Source organism: Filicampus tigris, chromosome 5 (genome assembly GCF_054856515.1).
Source record: "Filicampus tigris isolate MCC_2025a chromosome 5, RoL_Ftig_1.0, whole genome shotgun sequence".
Taxonomy (NCBI): Eukaryota; Metazoa; Chordata; class Actinopteri; order Syngnathiformes; family Syngnathidae; genus Filicampus; species Filicampus tigris.
The window spans coordinates 23,594,793-23,612,774 of NC_141221.1; the positions used below are offsets into that span (position 1 = coordinate 23,594,793).

General features: G+C 41.4%; 2 protein-coding genes across 3 annotated transcripts; both read right to left on the minus strand.

Moving 5' to 3' along the window:
• Positions 1 to 96: 96 nt before the first annotated feature.
• Positions 97 to 3,213, minus strand: c8h22orf15 (chromosome 8 C22orf15 homolog). Of its 2 annotated transcripts, XM_086031223.1 has the most exons (5): positions 3,116 to 3,213; positions 2,857 to 2,943; positions 2,393 to 2,515; positions 2,028 to 2,102; positions 97 to 1,924 (listed from the first exon to the last, which is right to left on the minus strand). In XM_086031223.1, the coding sequence occupies exons 1-5, from the start codon at positions 3,138 to 3,140 to the stop codon at positions 1,797 to 1,799; spliced, it is 438 nt and encodes a 145-aa protein (XP_085887349.1). In that variant the 5' UTR covers positions 3,141 to 3,213; the 3' UTR covers positions 97 to 1,796. The 2 variants fall into 2 exon arrangements, with proteins under 2 accessions (XP_085887349.1, XP_085887350.1); XM_086031224.1 differs by lacking the exon at positions 2,028 to 2,102.
• Positions 3,214 to 10,557: 7,344 nt separating this feature from the next.
• adora2aa (adenosine A2a receptor a) lies at positions 10,558 to 15,313 on the minus strand. The gene is made up of 2 exons (XM_086030761.1): positions 14,640 to 15,313; positions 10,558 to 11,997 (listed from the first exon to the last, which is right to left on the minus strand). The coding sequence occupies exons 1-2, from the start codon at positions 14,975 to 14,977 to the stop codon at positions 11,025 to 11,027; spliced, it is 1,311 nt and encodes a 436-aa protein (XP_085886887.1). The 5' UTR covers positions 14,978 to 15,313; the 3' UTR covers positions 10,558 to 11,024.
• Between the last annotated feature and the right edge of the window lie 2,669 nt (positions 15,314 to 17,982).

Consider the following 17,982-nt stretch of genomic DNA (forward strand, 5'->3'; position numbering starts at 1 on the left):
GCAAGAATTCTGTCAAGGGAAAAAATGTTAACCCTTTACTATACAAAAGACAAGCAAAGCACTTTTGAGAATATGACCATTTAATCAAAACTTGCATGCAAGGAGACTTGAAATACACCTGACAGCTGCAATACATTTCTGCCTAGTTCTACTTAGTCAACGTATAAACACTCATGAACAGGCAGTTTTCATCTACCTCATGCTACTGCCTCTTTTATGCACAGGCATCTTGCTTTGTCTCGCAGCAAAGTGATCATAACAGAGACAAAGGAGCAAGGTCTACTTTCTTATCCTTGGACTAAAACAACATTAGAAGGTTTACAGTATACTTAGCATTGAAGTTCAACGGCAGGTGTTTTTTCTAACAAATGGAAAGCTGCCTCAGAGTAGGACTGAGTGGACACCATGCTCCATGTTCAATTGCACATGCTTACCGGTAATTTCTCCTCCCAGCACAGAGCTGACTTGGCTTTTTCCACAGTTATGAAGAGATTCATCATTTGACATAGCCTGCTCTACGCTTGGAAAATATGGAAACCCGATTGTTTTTGTCTAGTTACTCATTACTTTCTTCATGGCCAGCAGAGGAGCGTCTCACTTAAAAGGCCTCTTATGTATTGTTTCCGTTGTAACAGGTCCAATCGTATGAAATTCATGAGTTCTTCATTCACCACGTCATATTTTCACCTAGTGTGGTTTACCTGTCCTCTAAATTGTGTTAGTGTGCAGTCTTAGGGAATAACTAAATACATGTCATGGTGTTAAGTCATCAAAATATTTTTAAAAATGAAACATATTCCATTACAGTTACAGATGAAAAAACACGTAATCAGATTCCAATTGAATTCACGACAAATTGGTCTCATTTCACAGGATTTCAATTTATATTCAGAGAGAGGCCGATTGTTTATTTGAGCCCTCAGATGCTTTCAAGATAACCTTGTCCAGATTAAGCAGGGCAACAAGTGGTTACATTTTCACAACGTAGTTTAATGGCGGTGGCGGTAATTCATCAAAGGTCTTTGCCAACTCCCAAAATTAAATAGAAGTGGAAGAAGAAGAAGAAAAAGGAATGGGAAGAAGAAGAAATCGTCAAATAATGTGTTGACGTATTGTTAGCTTAGCCTGCAGCATCAGGGCTGTTTACTATTGACAGTAGCAAAAGGCGCAATAACCAACCAGGATTCTACCTTTGGTCACAATGCGACATGGAATTCTAGTTAAGCCATTTTAAACGAAAAAGAAAAACTTTTACGTAGTTAGAAGCGAAAGTTTCCAACAAGAGCTCGTTCGCTGCCATCAGTGGTATTTGTGAAGACTGGAGTCGCAGGGCCAGTCAAACTATGTATATGTGTTGTATAGGTCCTGCTAAAGAGGGGAAGTGGTTTAGAAAATGAATGATGAATATAGAGTCACAGATTAGTGTGCAACTCATTCAAATATTGTGGTTAAAGCTGAACCACTTCAACCTCTCTCGTGTTATTTATTATTGATTATTACTGACATAAGCCAGTACAGTGTTGTACATATTCTTATATTTCCTCTGTCTTCAGGCTACAGCATAAACACGAAGTCACCGGTTTCCGCATATTTTGCGTGAACCGACAGCAGGTAAGTCTTGCAACATGATTGGGGAAAACTTGTGGTTTTTTTTTTTTCTTTATAGCTGAACTAAGCAGGGAGTTGCAATACGAGTGTGAATGTGAGCTCATCCATGAATCTGAATAGGCTAAGCGGCTAATTGGAAATGAATGGATGGAAAGACGGACGGATGATGAATAAAATGTTGGCAGTGTTCATTGTTGACAGGCACTTTTGCTGCAGCTCTGGCTGGCAGGACCCCTCCTACGCATGTGTCCTCTCCTCACAGAGGCCACTTTCTTGTCTCGCTCTTGACCAGGGTTGCACACTTTCCTCAGGAGCGCTGCAGATGAATCATTACAATTCCAGTATGACAAATTCCGTTTTCAGTAGGATTTTACCTTCTTTTTTTTTTTTTTTTTTAATCACTTTCTAGGTTAAATCACCTTTTAATTCTGGATGACTTTGGTTGACATTGTGTAAGAGGGAAATATACTTTTGGCCTCCATTGTTGTCATTTCCTACACAGAAAGTACATGTACATTTTAATTGTGAAAGGATAATATAAGGAGACTTAATTTTTCTAATCATATTATATTAATTTAACCATGTATTTATAGATGCAGAAATGTTTCTTATGTTTAAATAATTTCGTAGCTGCAATGTACATGCAGGACAAAATATTATAAACCGTTCACTTGATTTCACTGCTTTGTTGGTGTGTGACATCTGTCCGAACTTAAGTCGCCACACGGTTTGTGATTCTGATGTGATTTTGTCTCTCTTCATCGAGAGCAAGAGGAGGACTCACGACAAACTTGTAGGAGGACATAGCGTTGTCTCTCTGCCAACAGGCTGCTGGCCAGCTCCACACTGAGCTGCTTGCTTTCTAAGTTCACTACTGTCCCGTTGCGGTTCATTAGGTCCACACAGTCTGTAGGATACAACGATATCTTGTTAGGACACATATTTTTTCAAATCCAACCATCATAGTTAGATGAAGCTGTGACATAAAAAAATGTTTTGTGTTTTTTTTTTGTAGGTTGTTACTTTTCATATTGCTAATGTCATGCAGTGTTTTCTGAAAATATTAGAAAGTCACTAATACTAATACATTTTCCTTCTTTTCTCTATCCTTGTCAAGAAGCCCCAGTTATCGGATATATGTACCTTTTACTCATCGTTAAGGCCAAAAAGGAAATCAAGTTTACAAATGAGTCGACTAATGTACTTGAGCTGCAAGAAGAAGAAAAAATGTCACTCTGTGAATAGTACCTTTGAAGTCCACGCCACAACGCTCCTTTAAATTGTGGACAAAGTGTATCAGTTTGCAGTTGATGTTAAACATTTCCATTCTGCTTTCTATCAAGAAAAGGGATTATTATAATTGACTCACTCATAATGATATGAAATCATGTTCCAAGCACTATTATTAAAAACATGTACAGGTTCTCTAATAAAACATTCACACAACTACTTACAGTAGGCTAAGTGTGACCAAGTGTAAAATATTGGTAATGTGAATATTTCAAACCTCCAAATAGGATGGTGACAAACATTTCTCCTTGTGATACACAGCTTTTGCTCCTCTGTCGTTCCCCTTGAAGTTCTTGTCAGGTTCCAGCCACATGTGTTTATGCCAACGAGACCATGAAGCCAGTAACCAACATGCAGAGGTTAACAATGGAGGCTGTTAAAACGGTTTTGTGCTCAACACAAAGACTCGGCTTGCAGGGAGCCACTGTGTGAATGAGATTCAGACATGGCACACACACTCACACACGCACGCGCGCACACACACACACACACACACACACACACCGTTGCATCCTGTAAAATTCAGATCTTGTTAGACGTGTCAAAAGGGGGTACCACTGTGGCCCGTTTCCATGGATTTTCGACACACAGACAGAAAGGCACTCTGGACTCTGAAAAGAGCCGTATATTAAGGGCCTGCCACAGAATTCTGAACAAAAAAGTTGAATGTAGTAAACAAATCTCACTCTTACACATTGAGATTCATGGTTCCAAATTCACAGTGCCGACTTTCCTTGTTTTGGGGGCAGTGAGATGAATTCATCATTGGGAGCAATGTCATTGAACCAATGATAAAGAGGATGAAGTCTGTTGAAAATTACTGGGAGATTGTCTGCTCCAGCTCTCAGACCCCGATTGGGATCAGTTTCTTGACTTGCTCAGTTGCATCACACGTTGGTTTGGTCCCAAAACTGCCTGGAAGAGTAGCAACTGTCAAGCAGTCACTCTTGCACTTCAGGGTCACAATCTGTGACCGGCCCGCACGGTGACCATGAAGTCAAAATCAAACATTAAAAAACAGTGCTGTTCTTTTGAAAGTTGTGCTTCTATTGTATGTGCATACGTGTGGACGTTTGTACAAGCGAGCTAGCCAACTTAGCGTTGTTTTTGCTATATTTAGTGACTTTTCTATACTATCTGGCAACAATTTTTCCCCCAAAATGACAAAAGTGATCCTAATGCTAGGATCATAGTTATTTCCTGCACCCTGTAGGGAAGACGGCCAAAAAGATTTAGCCTGGAGATTTCTACATTGACCATTGGGCCCCTGCTCACTTCATCGATGTCATCTTCCTTTCACATCACTTTAACAAACACTGTATAGTACTATAATGTGTGTTCAATGTTGCCCACTCGGCATCCATTGCAGCCTGATCATCCCGGAAGGAGGATTCCCCCATCTATGGTCCCTTCTTAAGGTTTCTCATTTTTCTCCAGATGTTTTTTTTTTAGTTTTTCCTTGCCCTCCTGGGGGTTAAGATCAGGGGATGTCGTGCATATGATCTGGTGCATATGTGAAGCCCTTTGAGACTTTCCTGTGATTAAGAGCTATATAAATAAATTTGACTTAACTTGACTTGACTGATAATAATGTATGCAAATCAACACACACAGCATTTTAATAAAACCATGCTTTTCCTCAATACATTACAAATAATATAGAACAAAGTTGAAATAGGCATGTGGCTTGGCCCTCGGCCAGCGTTCCAGTTTCTCATGTGGCCCCTTTGCAAAATGAATTACCCAGCCCTGCTTTAGAGTGTCAATGACCGAGATGATGAGAGTACAGCCTCATGGGTCGGTGAGCAGTCTGTTGATGGTACCGACCATCTATGGCCAGGGGCGGAGCCATGGGTGGGCCTGGGTGTGCACAGGCCCGCCCAGATTGACAGACTGCCCACCCAGTGAGATTCAAGAAAAAAACATATACTTTTACATTTATAGTAAATTATTATTACATTATTTTTGAATTTGTGTTTCATTTTGTTTTTTATTTTATTGAATACTAAGAATGACATAATTATGATTGTCTCAGGTAGATCTGAGCTTCATATGATTCAGTTTGCCATTTTATTTGAATATGCGACTTTTCGGGGGCGGCACGGTGGTCGACTGGTTAGCACGTCCGCCTCACAGTTCAGAGGTCGTGGGTTCGATCCCGGCTCCGGCCTCCCTGTGTGGAGTTTGCATGTTCTCCCCGTGCCTGCGTGGGTTTTCTCCGGGCACTCCGGTTTCCTCCCACATTCCAAAAACATGCATGGTAAGTTGACTGGATACTCTAAATTGCCCCTAGGTGTGATTGTGAGTGCGGATGTTTGTCTCTGTGTGCCCTGCGATTGGCTGGCAACCAGTTCAGGGTGTCCCCCGCCTACTGCCCAAAGACAGCTGGGATAGGCTCCAGCACGCCCCGCGACCCTTGTGAGGAGAAGCGGTACCGATAATGGATGGATGGATGGACTTTTCGGGACAGAAGGATTGTGCTCAGTGAGAGAAATATTCAGGCACACCCTGATTTTTCCAGGCCCGCCCACTAGCCACATTCTGGCTCCGCCCCTGTCTATGACACTCCTTTGCGGCAAACAGCTGGTGGCCCTGTTGCAACAGTGGATCTCCCTGCGGCCACAACCAGTACCTGCAAATCTGCATCGGGAAATCATATGCTGATTGCCAACTTACCTCATGATTTGGCATAGTCATTAGACCAGTGTGCCACATGACTGAGTCTGAATCAGTGCCCCTGCGGCCCTGGGCGAGACAAATTAAAGTTCAGTCAAGACAAGCAATTCTTGCGTGTGTGAGTGTGTCATCCCTGTTTTGATACACAACGCAGAGTCTAACACCACTTGTTATGTGGTTACACCCTGGACTGATCAACGGTCAATCGCAGAGCACATATAAACCAACAACATACTCACATTCACACCTTTAGACAATTTGCTGTCTTCGATTAACCTAACATAACTTTTGGAATTTGGGAGAAAATTGGAATATCCAGAAAGCAAGCACAGGATAGCATGAATTTAACCGGAACCTGAACAATTCCAAAGCATGGTAGGTTGATTGAACACTCTAAATTGTCCCTTGATGTGGTTCTGAGTGTGAACGTTTGTTTGTCTTTGTGTGCCCTGCGATTGGCTGGCAACCAATTCAGGGTGTACCCTGCCTACTAAAACAGCTGGGATAGGTTCCAGCACGCCCCGCGACCCTTGTGAGGATAAGCGGTTTGGATAACGGATGGATGTTCTTACGTCTTCAATTTGGTGAGCAGTTAGTATTTTTAGCACAGTGGTCTTGTGGTTGGCACATCTGCCTCACAGTTCTGAGCTTCAGGGTTCAAATTCTTCCTTTATGTGTGGAGTTTGCTCTCTTCCTCCCAAGCTTGCAAGGGGGCTCACTGACTTATTTATTTAATTTAATTTAATTTAATTTAATTTAATTTAATTTAATTGTAGGCTGTTACATGTTAATGTGAGTATGGATAATTGTGTGTCTATATGAAGCCCGAGATTGGCTGGGATAAACTCCTGACTCACAACACTAATGAGGACAAGCAGTATACAAATTGGACTGAGCAATTGGAAAAAAATAAATGAAATCCAATCATAGATTAATGTGAAACTATATCAAATACTTTGATTAGATATTAGATCATTTCAAATTAATTGTATTAATTTAATTTGATAATTTTCTATAGTTTTAATTTGGATTAATATTAGATAATATTTGATTAAATGTCATCTTAGGTGTAGTCTGTAAAAACCGCCAGTAGGTGTCAGTGTTGAACGATGAGAGGTTAAGTCTTGCTTGCTTGGCGGTTTCCCCTTTTGACAATAAATAGTTGAACTCAGCAGGGAGTTGCAATGAAAGCACGGGCGAGGCTGCAGTCGTTGTTCACAATATGTACAGTATGCACACTATTTCATGACGTGAACCTTAGTGAAAACATTGTGCGTAATTGCCACATATTAACAACATAAAGTTGTGAAAGGTTGCACAGTGTCTAAACGTGTGTAATGTATTAGGAGGAGAAAATACAGATCATGATTTCTTTCAATTAAAAGAGTGCAGGCTGCATGAAATTTGATCATTTTGCATTTTACAGCATGGTCATTACTATTTGTTGAACCGCTAAGAGCTTGTCTCATATACTGTATAATAGTTCGAAATGGAGAAGAGAGCAAACAAGCAGAAATGTTGTCCTTATTTTTGACTGTTGCAACATAACATGCATTTTACCCATATGAGCAACCACTGCGAATAGAAACCGAGGACGAGGACCCTGCTAGTCTCTGTAGTAAATGTTTAAAAAGTACTTTAACCCCCCGGGGCACATTTCAAACAGAAGTAGGCCCTGACTCCTCTAACCTGAACTCACAGGGGAACTGAAAGTAACGCTGGGAAAATGAAGAGCTCCAAAGATAGTCTGACTGATTAAATATGCTTTTCCCAGGATGAGCAAACCAGATCCTTCTCCACAGTTCCAAATCCAAGATGAGAAATGACCCCAACAGCAAACTGCCAAAGCCAATGAAGTTAGGACCACGCAAAATAAAACGTAAATAAAAACAAAATACAGTGTTGCAAATCCTTTTCAACCTATATTCTGTACATTACAATACAAAGACAAGATATTTAATGTTTAATAATAATCTTTGTATTTTTCTTTTTGTTTTTTGCAAATATTCTATCATTTACAATTTGATGCCTGCAACATATTCCCAAAAAGTCGTGAAAAAAAAAGTCCTTTTCACAACACTCAACTGGCCTTCTGGAACTGAAGACAATTGTTGAAGCTCTGTAGGTGGAATTCTTTCCCATTCTTGCTTGATGTACAACAGGGGTTTCAAACTCAGTTTTGTCTATGTGGGGCCGCTGCTTGAGAGAGTGTTGTCTGGGTGTGTCTGGGCTGTATCAAGCACTCCAAAACTAGTCAATCTTTATTAGGGTTCGGAACATTAATGAGTTAAATGGAACTTAACCTCTTTGTGGTCGCAAGTGAGCTTTAGCTATTCCGAGGTGCCTTTGGGTGAGAGGCCCTGCACTCCCCGGAATGGTCGCCAGTCAATTGGATGGACACAAAAAAACATTCACACCTGTGGACAATTTGCAGTTTTCAACTGACCTAACATGCACAATTTTTGAATGTGCTAGTAAAGATTGGATTGTCAGACTGGCCTACTACTTTCCCCATTTCCATGCCACTTACACATGCATTCTTTTATTATGCAGTTCAAAGCAGTGTTAATTTCGTTGACAACATTTTTTCGTCATTTATTTCGTCACACATATTTTTATTCAGAAAAACGCAACAAAAACTAAATAGAAGTCATTCATTGAGACGATAATGATAACTACATGAACTTGACAATCTCGTCAGCGATTAAAAGACGAAACGAAAAAAACACAGTCACGAAATCCAATCAGAGGAAGGAAACATACGCGGGTAGGAGAAAAGAACCACTCAGAAAATGGAACGGACGGGACCAAGTGAGAAGAGAACCAATCAGAGGCCAACTTCAGCGGTCACCGATCACCGCAGTCAAGCAATCGATAAATGCGACAGATGCGATGGTGAAAGTCAGAGATAATGTCCATTAGTTAATAAGAATAATGCTGGTAGAAAGCAACAAAAGGAATTTTGGGCCCATTTCACCTCCAACGATGAAGAAAAAAGACAAAGTGGAATGAATGGTCAATCGTGTGAAGAACATGACAAATTCAAACTGAAGAAACATGAACAGAATGTACGAGATGTTCTCTAAGGGAAATTTGCTGCCGTTGTTGATGTTGTTGTAGTATTAAAGTAGAGAACTGAAAATAATTGTGTGCGTGTGGTAAATTACAGCAGTTTGACACCATTAGCATTGGATCTGTTGATAATGCGAGCTTCCCAAGCCTTTCTTTAAAAATATTTATTTAGTCAAAAACTGATTTTATGTTTTCCATCCATCCATCCATTATCTGTACCGCTTCTCCTCACAAGGGTCGCGGGGCGTGCTGGAGCCTATCCCAGCTGTCTTTGGGCAGTAGGCGGGGGACACCCTGAATTGGTTGCCAGCCAATCGCAGGGCACACAGAGACAAACATCCGCAGTCACGATCACACCTAAGGGCAATTTAGAGAGTCCAATCAATTTACCGTGCATGTTTTTGGAATGTGGGAGGAAACCGGAGTACCCGGAGAAAACCCACGCAGGCACGGGGGGAACATGCAAACTCCACACAGGGAGGCGGGAGCTGGGATCGAACCCATGACCTCAGAACTGTGAGGCGGACGTGCTAACCAGTCGATCACCGTGCCGCCGGTTTTACGTTTTAAGATGGCATAATATTGTCATTTCAACATTTTTCATTGAAACAAAGTTTAATAATGACACAGTTGTGTTAAATGTGTTAAACTACAGTTCCAAATAGGTGTGTTATACTTTAGGTGTGTTATACTCTCTGTATAAAAGTTTCAATCTATACTGATTTCTTCTTAGACTGAAGAAAAATGAATAACTAATTTCGTCGACTAAAATTGCTCTTTATTTTCGGCTACTAAAACGGACTAAAACTAAAATACAATCAGATGACCAATTTATGACTAAAACGTTCATTAATTTCACTCAAAAGACTAGAACTAAAACTAAATTAAAGTATCTTGTCAAATTTAACACTGGTTTAAACAACTGTTAACCCTACCACAGCCAATGGTTTAAAGCAGCGTTGTGAAACTAATTTTGACCACAAGCCCCAATAGTTCGGGTTTCCATCAGAGGGCCAATATGGCTGTGTAAAACACATAAGTGTAAATGCATAGACATCCAAGCATATTATTACACGTACACAATTATGCCTGCAATTGATTGTAATAAATAACGTAATGAGATTGGTCGTTACCTGAGCCCTGAGCAACTGTGATGTCATTTTCAGTCAGCGGAAGTGACAAAATGGCCGCCCCCGGAGATGGCTAAAAACAGGTGGATTTTGCTGCTTAACTCATATTCCACAAACACAATATTAATCAGAGAGCCATGTTTAGACTAGTGAGCGCACATGGAACATATTATTCCAAAGATTTTTTTTTTGGTCTTCCTATTTAAAGAGGAATTCCACGCAAACATTTTTTTTTTCAAGAATATGTTCTATGCAAACCCACTAGTTGAAACATGGCATTCTGATAAATATTGTGTTTGTGGAATAAGTGTTAATTCCACTTGTTTTTAGCCATCTCCGGGGGGCGGCCATTTTGTCTTCTGTCGACTGAAAATGAGATCACAAATGCTCACAACGACCAATCACGGCTCAGATTCAGAAAACAGGTCAGCCGTGATTGGTCGTTGTGAGCAGTTGTGATGTCACTGTCAGTCGACAGAAGATAAAATGGCCGCCCCCAGAGATGGTTAAAAACGAGCGCATTTTGCTGCTTAATTTATATTCCACAAACGCAAAATTAATCACAATGCCGTGTTTCAATTAGTAGGCCTGCGGGGAACATATTCTTGAAAAAAATATGTTTGGGTTGACTTCCGCTTTAAGAAGTGATTTGGTGGGGGGAAAACATGCCTGTAATATCTGGTAAAAGTAAAGCAATTGCAATTTAGGGATAGATTTTTCAGATCAAAGGAAAAGAGAAAACTTCTTTGGGGAAAAAAAGAGAAAGGACGACAAACTTGACTCGCTTTAGTGGGCCACAAGAAGTGATCCGGCATCCAAGGCTTTGGTCTGACCTGTGCTTTAGGACTGACCTTTATTGAGCTAAGGCACATATTTAACATTAGAAAAACTCTCACTGCACACATTACCAAACAAAAATGTTACAAAAGGTTGATATGCAGGTTAATTATTCAATATATTGTGTGTTCTGTCAAATAGTGCAAGAGCATTTAATTGTTCAGCCTCTCACCATAGGTTACTGCCATTGATAAATTGAACAAAGATTGTAAAAAATAAATACTTTTTGGACCAATTGAGTAAAATTGGATAATTTCCCGCGAGCCCCCTGATGATGATGATGATGATAATCTCTCATGGCACATTCGTGGGAAATAACTGTTTTCAAGAGTTCCGCAGCATACACGCTCAGGCTAGCCAAGCATGTCAAAAGACATTTGTCCAGTGGAGTGTCGATGACTGCTATGTGAGTCAAGACACTTTAGTCAGCTCACTCAGGCTGCTTTCCCCGTTCTGCCTGTTAAACTGTGGTTGCACCCGGGCGGCACTCTGGTTCTGTGCTTTATTTTCCTCCACACCCTGTGATGCCGCCACATCCTGTCGCTGATGACAGATGAGTGTTTGAGTCGGTCTGATGGGATCCATTTTGGGGGCATTGGGCACAACAAGCGACAGAGGCGTTTGGGATACCGCCAACAGACCGGCCCCGACAGACGTCTCGTGAGCGGAGTTTTCGGAGCTGCCGCCGCCCTGCTCGGCGCAAATGTCAACGCTGAGGCCGTTGGCCTTGAGCCTGATGGAGTCGGTGAAGCTGCCGTGAAGCGAGTTGCGCTTACTGCCGCTTCTCTCCGGCAGCTGCTGTCGGCCCAGGATGTGGATGTGGATGATTCTCCGGAAGGTTTGCCGGAACTCGCGGATGCGGTATGCGTAGATGAAGGGGTTGACCACCGAGTTGCCGTGCGACAGGATAATGGCCACATACATGATGAAGAGCGGCGGACGCTGACACTCGGGGCAGAAAAGCGTGAAGCAGTTGATGATGTGTAAGGGCAGCCAGCAGACGGCAAACAGGCCCACTATGATGGCCAGAGACTTGGCAGCTTGGACCTCTTTCTGGAGAGTGGAGCGTGACTTTTCCCCGTGAAGCGCTTTGACCTCAATGAGCTTGAGCTGGTGACGGGCTGCCATAAAGATACACAGGTAGATGGCCAGCATCAGCAGCAGGGGAATCATCACGCAGGCGAAAAAGTTAAAGTACACCATATAATCCATAACCACCACCTCCTCGAAGAGGCACGTCATCAGACCCGGCGGGCAGTCGCTGCTTTCCTTCTCCGACAACTTGTGCCAGCCCATCATGGGGGTGAGCCCAATGACGATGGAGAGAACCCAGCAGACGGCGATGATGCACTGCGCCCGCTGGCCCGTCACCAGACTGTTATACCTTGAAGGGGAGACAAAAGCTTGATAAGCAAGACCATATCAGACGTCTGCATAAATGAAATGCGACGGTTCCAATCATCTCTGGGGGCGGCCATTTTGTCTTCCGTGGACTGAAAATGACATCTCAACTGCTCACAACGACCAGTCACGGCTCAGATTCAGAAAACGGGTCAGCCATGGCTGAAAACGAGTGCATTTTGCTGCTTAATTTATATTCCACAAACGCAAAATTAATCAGAATGCCGTGTTTCAAATAGTGGGCCCGCTGCGAACATATTCTTGAAAAAATAGGTTTGGGTTGACTTACGCTTTAAGTAATCCAAATAAATACATTCAAAAAAAAAAATGCATAATTTAAATAAAAGTAAATGGATGAAAATGTTAGTCGTGTTAGTTGATCAATTTTGATTCTGAACTCTTGCAGAGGATGTTCGGGGCACAGTTGCTTGCTTTTATGTTGCCTTTGCATTTAGTCTTGATGCTTTCTATAACTGCAATGTGGCAGTGGTGGTAGTAAGAGGCGGAGTAGGTCGCAACTCAAGACACAGGTACCAAATTCACTGCCTGCCACTGGTTCCAACACTGATCTCACGGAGGGAGGACAGCGCTCTAATTCCAAATGTCTAAGTTTGGTATGAAACACAACAAGGTCTCTTCCTGGGCTTGAAGAGGGGACAAGGGATAAACAAACAAGTCTGTAAGTGCTTCGAAGTCTATTTTCAGGGTGCATGCCGCACAGTGTGGGAGAGCAGCTGAAACGGTCGGTTTGCTGCGATCACATTCTGCAGATGTTCAAGTGCAAATGTCAGGGATGCGACAACAACAGCCCCCCCCCTCCTGTAAGATGCGTTAAATGAGGAGAAGCTGTCAACTGCATAATAGTCGTGTGAAAAATGTCTGCCTGTGCCCTGGAAACAGGAAACACAATGTAGTCTCAGAAGTTACAATAGGACAGAGGTCACAGTTGAAATGCGTGTCAACAATACCTTCACATGTCTGACATGCAAAGAGACGAGTGGAGTGTTTGATATCGTCTCCGGAAACAATTCCAGCCAAATGCGTTTGATTGCTCCGGGGAGACACGGCCTCGTGGGGGACGCCATTTCTGGCCACCCTCAGCTGTGACTTTGGGCTTCAAATGTCTCATCTCCACTGATGGATGGACGTCAAGTACTTGTTCGTGTGGCTCCAGTCTGAGGCCTCCCATCGCCATCAACTGGGCGGGGGTTAAGTAAGAAAACATACACGCCGTATTTTATTACTGAAGATTTATTTGGCAAATGAACATTTTCAGATGAAGGCAATTTGTATTAGAAATCATATTAGGCTCAACTCGACATCCTGTCACTGTAACATTTCTCTTAAAAAAATGTATTTTATTTTTGTTTATTCATTTATGTTTATTTTCCTTGCGGTGAACAAGATTTTATTTATTCACTATAAGCTTTGACTATAGTATATTTTTTGGTCATGACGTCTTGATTTTCCAAGATTCTTAATCTCAAATTTGGGATTTTAAATGTACAACAACATATAATTTATTCCCATACCTTTCTACACTGGCTAATAAATGTATTAGACCACCACCCACTGTGAGGGTTATGCTGCCACTGCCTTAAATCAACAGCATTGGTGATTACCAAAAATATTGATTATATTTCTGTAATACACCAGTATGTAGACTCTATGTTAAATTGTAAAGTATAACTCTTATTGTTATCAATGATATTTACAATTCACTGCTTTACAAAAAAACCCTAGAAAGAATAGTATATCAAAGTTATTGTATGTTAGGTCAGATTATTGTTATTCACTTGCATTCCTTAACAGACAAGACAGTGGTTGAATGTTATTCCTGATGAATTCTTGACTTCTCATGGAAGCATAGTGATCACAATTGGGTTTTTTTTTTTATTCAATTTCAAATTTTTGATCGGTGTTCAAACTAGTACACCATTGAAAACTCACATAAATTGAAAGTCTGCTTTAAACCACTTCATGATGCTGGTTGTTCCCTTTTTGGCTTTACGATCGCTATCCTAAAACATCTGTTTAGCACTGTACATAATATAAATGTATGGTCAGCCGTTTATTACAAAAAATGTGAAGCAAAATTCTCTTTGTCAGAAATCACATCCATGCTTGATAATGTATAAAATATCTTGCATGGTTTCACTTTGACTATTACAGTGACTAATAAAACGGAATAAGCGTTGTTTTGTGAATGCTCCTTGTCCATTTTTATTCCACTTTCTTCAACATGAATACATGTTTTACAATTGTAGTGTTCCCTTTTTACCTGCATTTAAGGAAATGTGATGTCTGTATCCAGAGCTTCCACACCATTGGGGACACATGTCGCAGCTTTCCAAGCAATTGGGGTAGGGTGGTGCCTTGCTCAAAGGCACCTCAGTCAGGATCACACGGTCGATGCATTGCCCTGTGTCCCTACGTTAAGGGAATTTTGCTATTGTCTCCTGCACAGCCTAACACCACAACTACAGCCTAATTTTGGGGGAAAGTTGGGTCGAATTGACCCGAGTAGTGGATCGCTTCCTTTTTGACCCCAAATGGGGTTATTTTTAGCCAACTGTTTTTAGAGTGATGTGTTAGTAGTAATCTAAGAGTTGAAGCAAAACTGACCTGAGAGGTAGCTTGATTGCAATGTAGCGGTCCATCGCGATGGCCAGCAGGCTGAAGATGGAGCTCTGGGTGAGAATGAGCACGAAGCAGGCGATGAAGAGGCACCCGTAGAAGTTGGAGCAGAAGCCCACGCTGATAACAATGGCGAAGGGAATGGCCAGGACGCCCACGGCGATGTCGGCCACAGCCAGCGACACCACAAAGAAGTTGGTGTTGCTCTGCAGGTTGCTGTTGAGGAACACGGCCCAGCAGACCAGCACATTGCCCAGCACGGAGAAGATGGCGATCAACAGCTCCACCACGATGTAAGGGGCAGAGACGGCGGGGTTTTCCAGCATGATGAGAAAAGAGGAGCTTTTACTGATGAGGAGGGTGGAGGCCTCACCTCTACTATCATAGTTACGGCCCGGCAACCACTGAGCTCGGCGTCTTCACCTCCGACCTTCGGCATCCAACGCAAGGACTCATTTCCCGCCCGATTGACTCAAACTGCTGATAAAAAACTCGGCGCCGCAGCAAATGAAGTCCCGGTCACAAAAGACGAGACGACATGAGTTGCATCCTCTCCCACCAAACGCTCCTCTGCTGTCCAGATCCCCGTGGGTCCTTCCCCTCTGTGGATTTTTCCCATGAATCTCTCGAGGGGGTGAGATGTTACCAGCAGCGCACACCAATGGAACACTCACTTGCTGCAGTGTAGACAGAGAGGAAATGGTTTTACAATGAAGGAAGTGTGCAACACAAGCTTGCATTACATATGCAGCGTGAAGATGAGGAGTCCAAAAGAAGTTGACAATGGTATTTCAAAATTCTTAGATACTTATACTTGAAGAAATATATATATACAGAGTGTGTGTGTGTGTGTATAATATATATATATATATATATATATATATATATATATATATATATATATATATATATATATATATATAGAGAGAGAGAGAGAGAGAGAGAGAGAGAGAGAGTGAGAGAGAGAGTGAGAGAGAGAGTGAGAGAGAGATAGATGGAGATACAGTAGATCGACGTTACTTCAGACAGCAGAACATCGAGATGCCACAAGCGGCAGATGTCTACCATCGGAAGTGGAAGGGAACAAAAGCAAGCCGTCTGTCACTGTGGTTGACCACACCTGCCTTTAAGGCCATAAATGCTAATGGTGTTGACAACATCACTTGAGATAAGTGCACTTACATTCTATTGTATTCTCATTCTTCCCTCTAAAAAAATATGTGTTTGTGTTTGGTTTGTGTTGTGTATTTACTCTGAATTATGACTGAATTATGCACGAAGTAACATACACTGGCTGTGAATGTACAATATTAGGAATTTACAGACAATGATCACTTTGGGCACTTCTACTAACATGATGCAACATAACAAGAAAGAAAAATGTCCAGGTTTTCATCAAACCTTAAATTTAGCATCATTTGCGTCCTACCCACACATACAGTGGTATTTGTAAATGAAGGGACAAATTTTTTTTTTTTTTTTCTGAATACAATGAATGCTAATTTGATGGGCTTATGGTGTTAAATTATGACTGTAAATTTGTGGATAAAGCACAATATTTATTTAATACTATTATAATTCCTATCTGACATCCACACTACATGACAAAACACATATAATAGACCTTTGAATGAAATCATCTCAAATTGAATTTAGAAAACAACTACTATACATTGCTTGGACACTCTATTAGGTTAACCTTCACATCCAGCCATAAAAACCTCCCATCCCTGGAGCACTATTTGTTCAAACAGTACAGCACTGCTTTGCTGGTGTTATTAAACCTGCAAATATCCTACGCACTGTTGTGTTTGTTGTATTTGCTGTTTATCCGTACGTATCCTACGCTGTGACCAGTGATGTATACTTAACCAGCAGATGAAATGAATCAACTGACGAGTATTCGGATCAATTATATGGATTTTAGTGTCCCTCAAATTGACACTAAACCTTGTAAGTGCACGACATCGGTCCAAACTTGATTGATTTGCCTCCGTCAAATTTCTATCAATAAAAGCAACATACCTGATTTCTCTCTTCTTCAACAGCAATCACTGAGATGTGGTCTAACAGCGTCTCCTTTATCTCAGCTTCTCAGCTGCGAGATCACAGATCAATAACTCCTGGGTTTTTCTTTTTTCATTCGTCAAACAGAAGAGGCACACCCTCTCTACATGCAGTGTGTGGCTTTTTGCTTTTCAGTGAAGGAGCAGCTCAAAGCCTGCTCCGTGGACAGATGTGGGCCTATCTCTTGATGACACATTCAAGTGTGACGACACCTGAGATGGGCAACTAGTCATGCAGACATGCTTTTTATCCCGGACGCCAAACCATAATAGAAGATTTCATCCTATTGTTTACAATGGCTCATGTCTTACAGCGGAATCTGTTGATGTTCCCCTTAAATGGATTACAAGATCCTTACTGGGCTTGTCCACTGTGGGCAGCAGATTGGTTCAGAAATATTTGTTTTTATTATTTTGCCGTTTTACACAACCATATGAATCTGTTTTAAAAGACTCAAGTTGTTACTGAAGTTCATTTCAAGCTTTAAATCGATATGTGTCACTTTTTTTTTTTTATTAAAAATTTGAATATTGCATGAAAATCGAGTTTGTCCTGTTTGGAAATGCTTTGCCAAGCCTTCCCTGCTGATTGTTTTTGTGTGTTGTCATCTTCAGGTTTATCTTAAAGCGGAAGTCAACCAAAACATATTTTTTCAAGAATATGTTCTAAGCAGGCCCACTAGTTGAAACACGGCATTCTGATTCATTTTGCGTTTGTGGAACATAAGTTAAGCAGCAAAATGCACTCGTTTTTAGCCATCTCTGGGGGCGGCCATTTTGTCTTCTGTCGACTGAAGATGACATCACAACTACTCACAACGGCCAATCACGGCTGACCTGTTTTCTGAATCTGAGCCGTGATTGGTCGTTGCGATCAGTTGTGCAAGTGAGGTTTATCCGCTTTAACATCTTACTGAGTGTTGTTGTCCTTACATGTTTTTTGGTACAAATATTACAGACACTGTTGTGTATATTTTTATGAGTTGGTAGTGTAATATCTTGGGATATTAATAAATATATGCACACACGTCAGCTTCATCGGAGTTAGCTTTAATGCAGGTGACTTTTACGATTATTTTGCTAGTCGACTATTCACCAACAGGAGTTGCGATTAGTTGACTAATCGGATCATATGTAAATTGCGGTATAATCGCATCAGCAAGCAGCTGCTCTTATATGACTATCAGTAGCTTACAGCTAGAACTCTTTAAGGTACGTATTGTACAAAAGAATAAAGACAAGATGATAGTACATTCAATTTGTAC

Coding starts and splice junctions, on each gene's coding strand:
- c8h22orf15 (XM_086031223.1), bottom strand. CDS start 3,140: ATGTTTGTCACCATCCTATTTGGAG. Junction 2,516..2,856: donor TTGTGGCGTGGACTTCAAAG/GTACTATTCACA, acceptor TGTATCCTACAG/ACTGTGTGGACCTAATGAAC. Junction 1,925..2,027: donor AAGTCATCCAGAATTAAAAG/GTGATTTAACCT, acceptor ATTCATCTGCAG/CGCTCCTGAGGAAAGTGTGC.
- adora2aa (XM_086030761.1), bottom strand. CDS start 14,977: ATGCTGGAAAACCCCGCCGTCTCTGCCCCTTACATCGTGGTGGAGCTG. Junction 11,998..14,639: donor GCAATCAAGCTACCTCTCAG/GTCAGTTTTGCT, acceptor CTCCCCTTCAAG/GTATAACAGTCTGGTGACGG.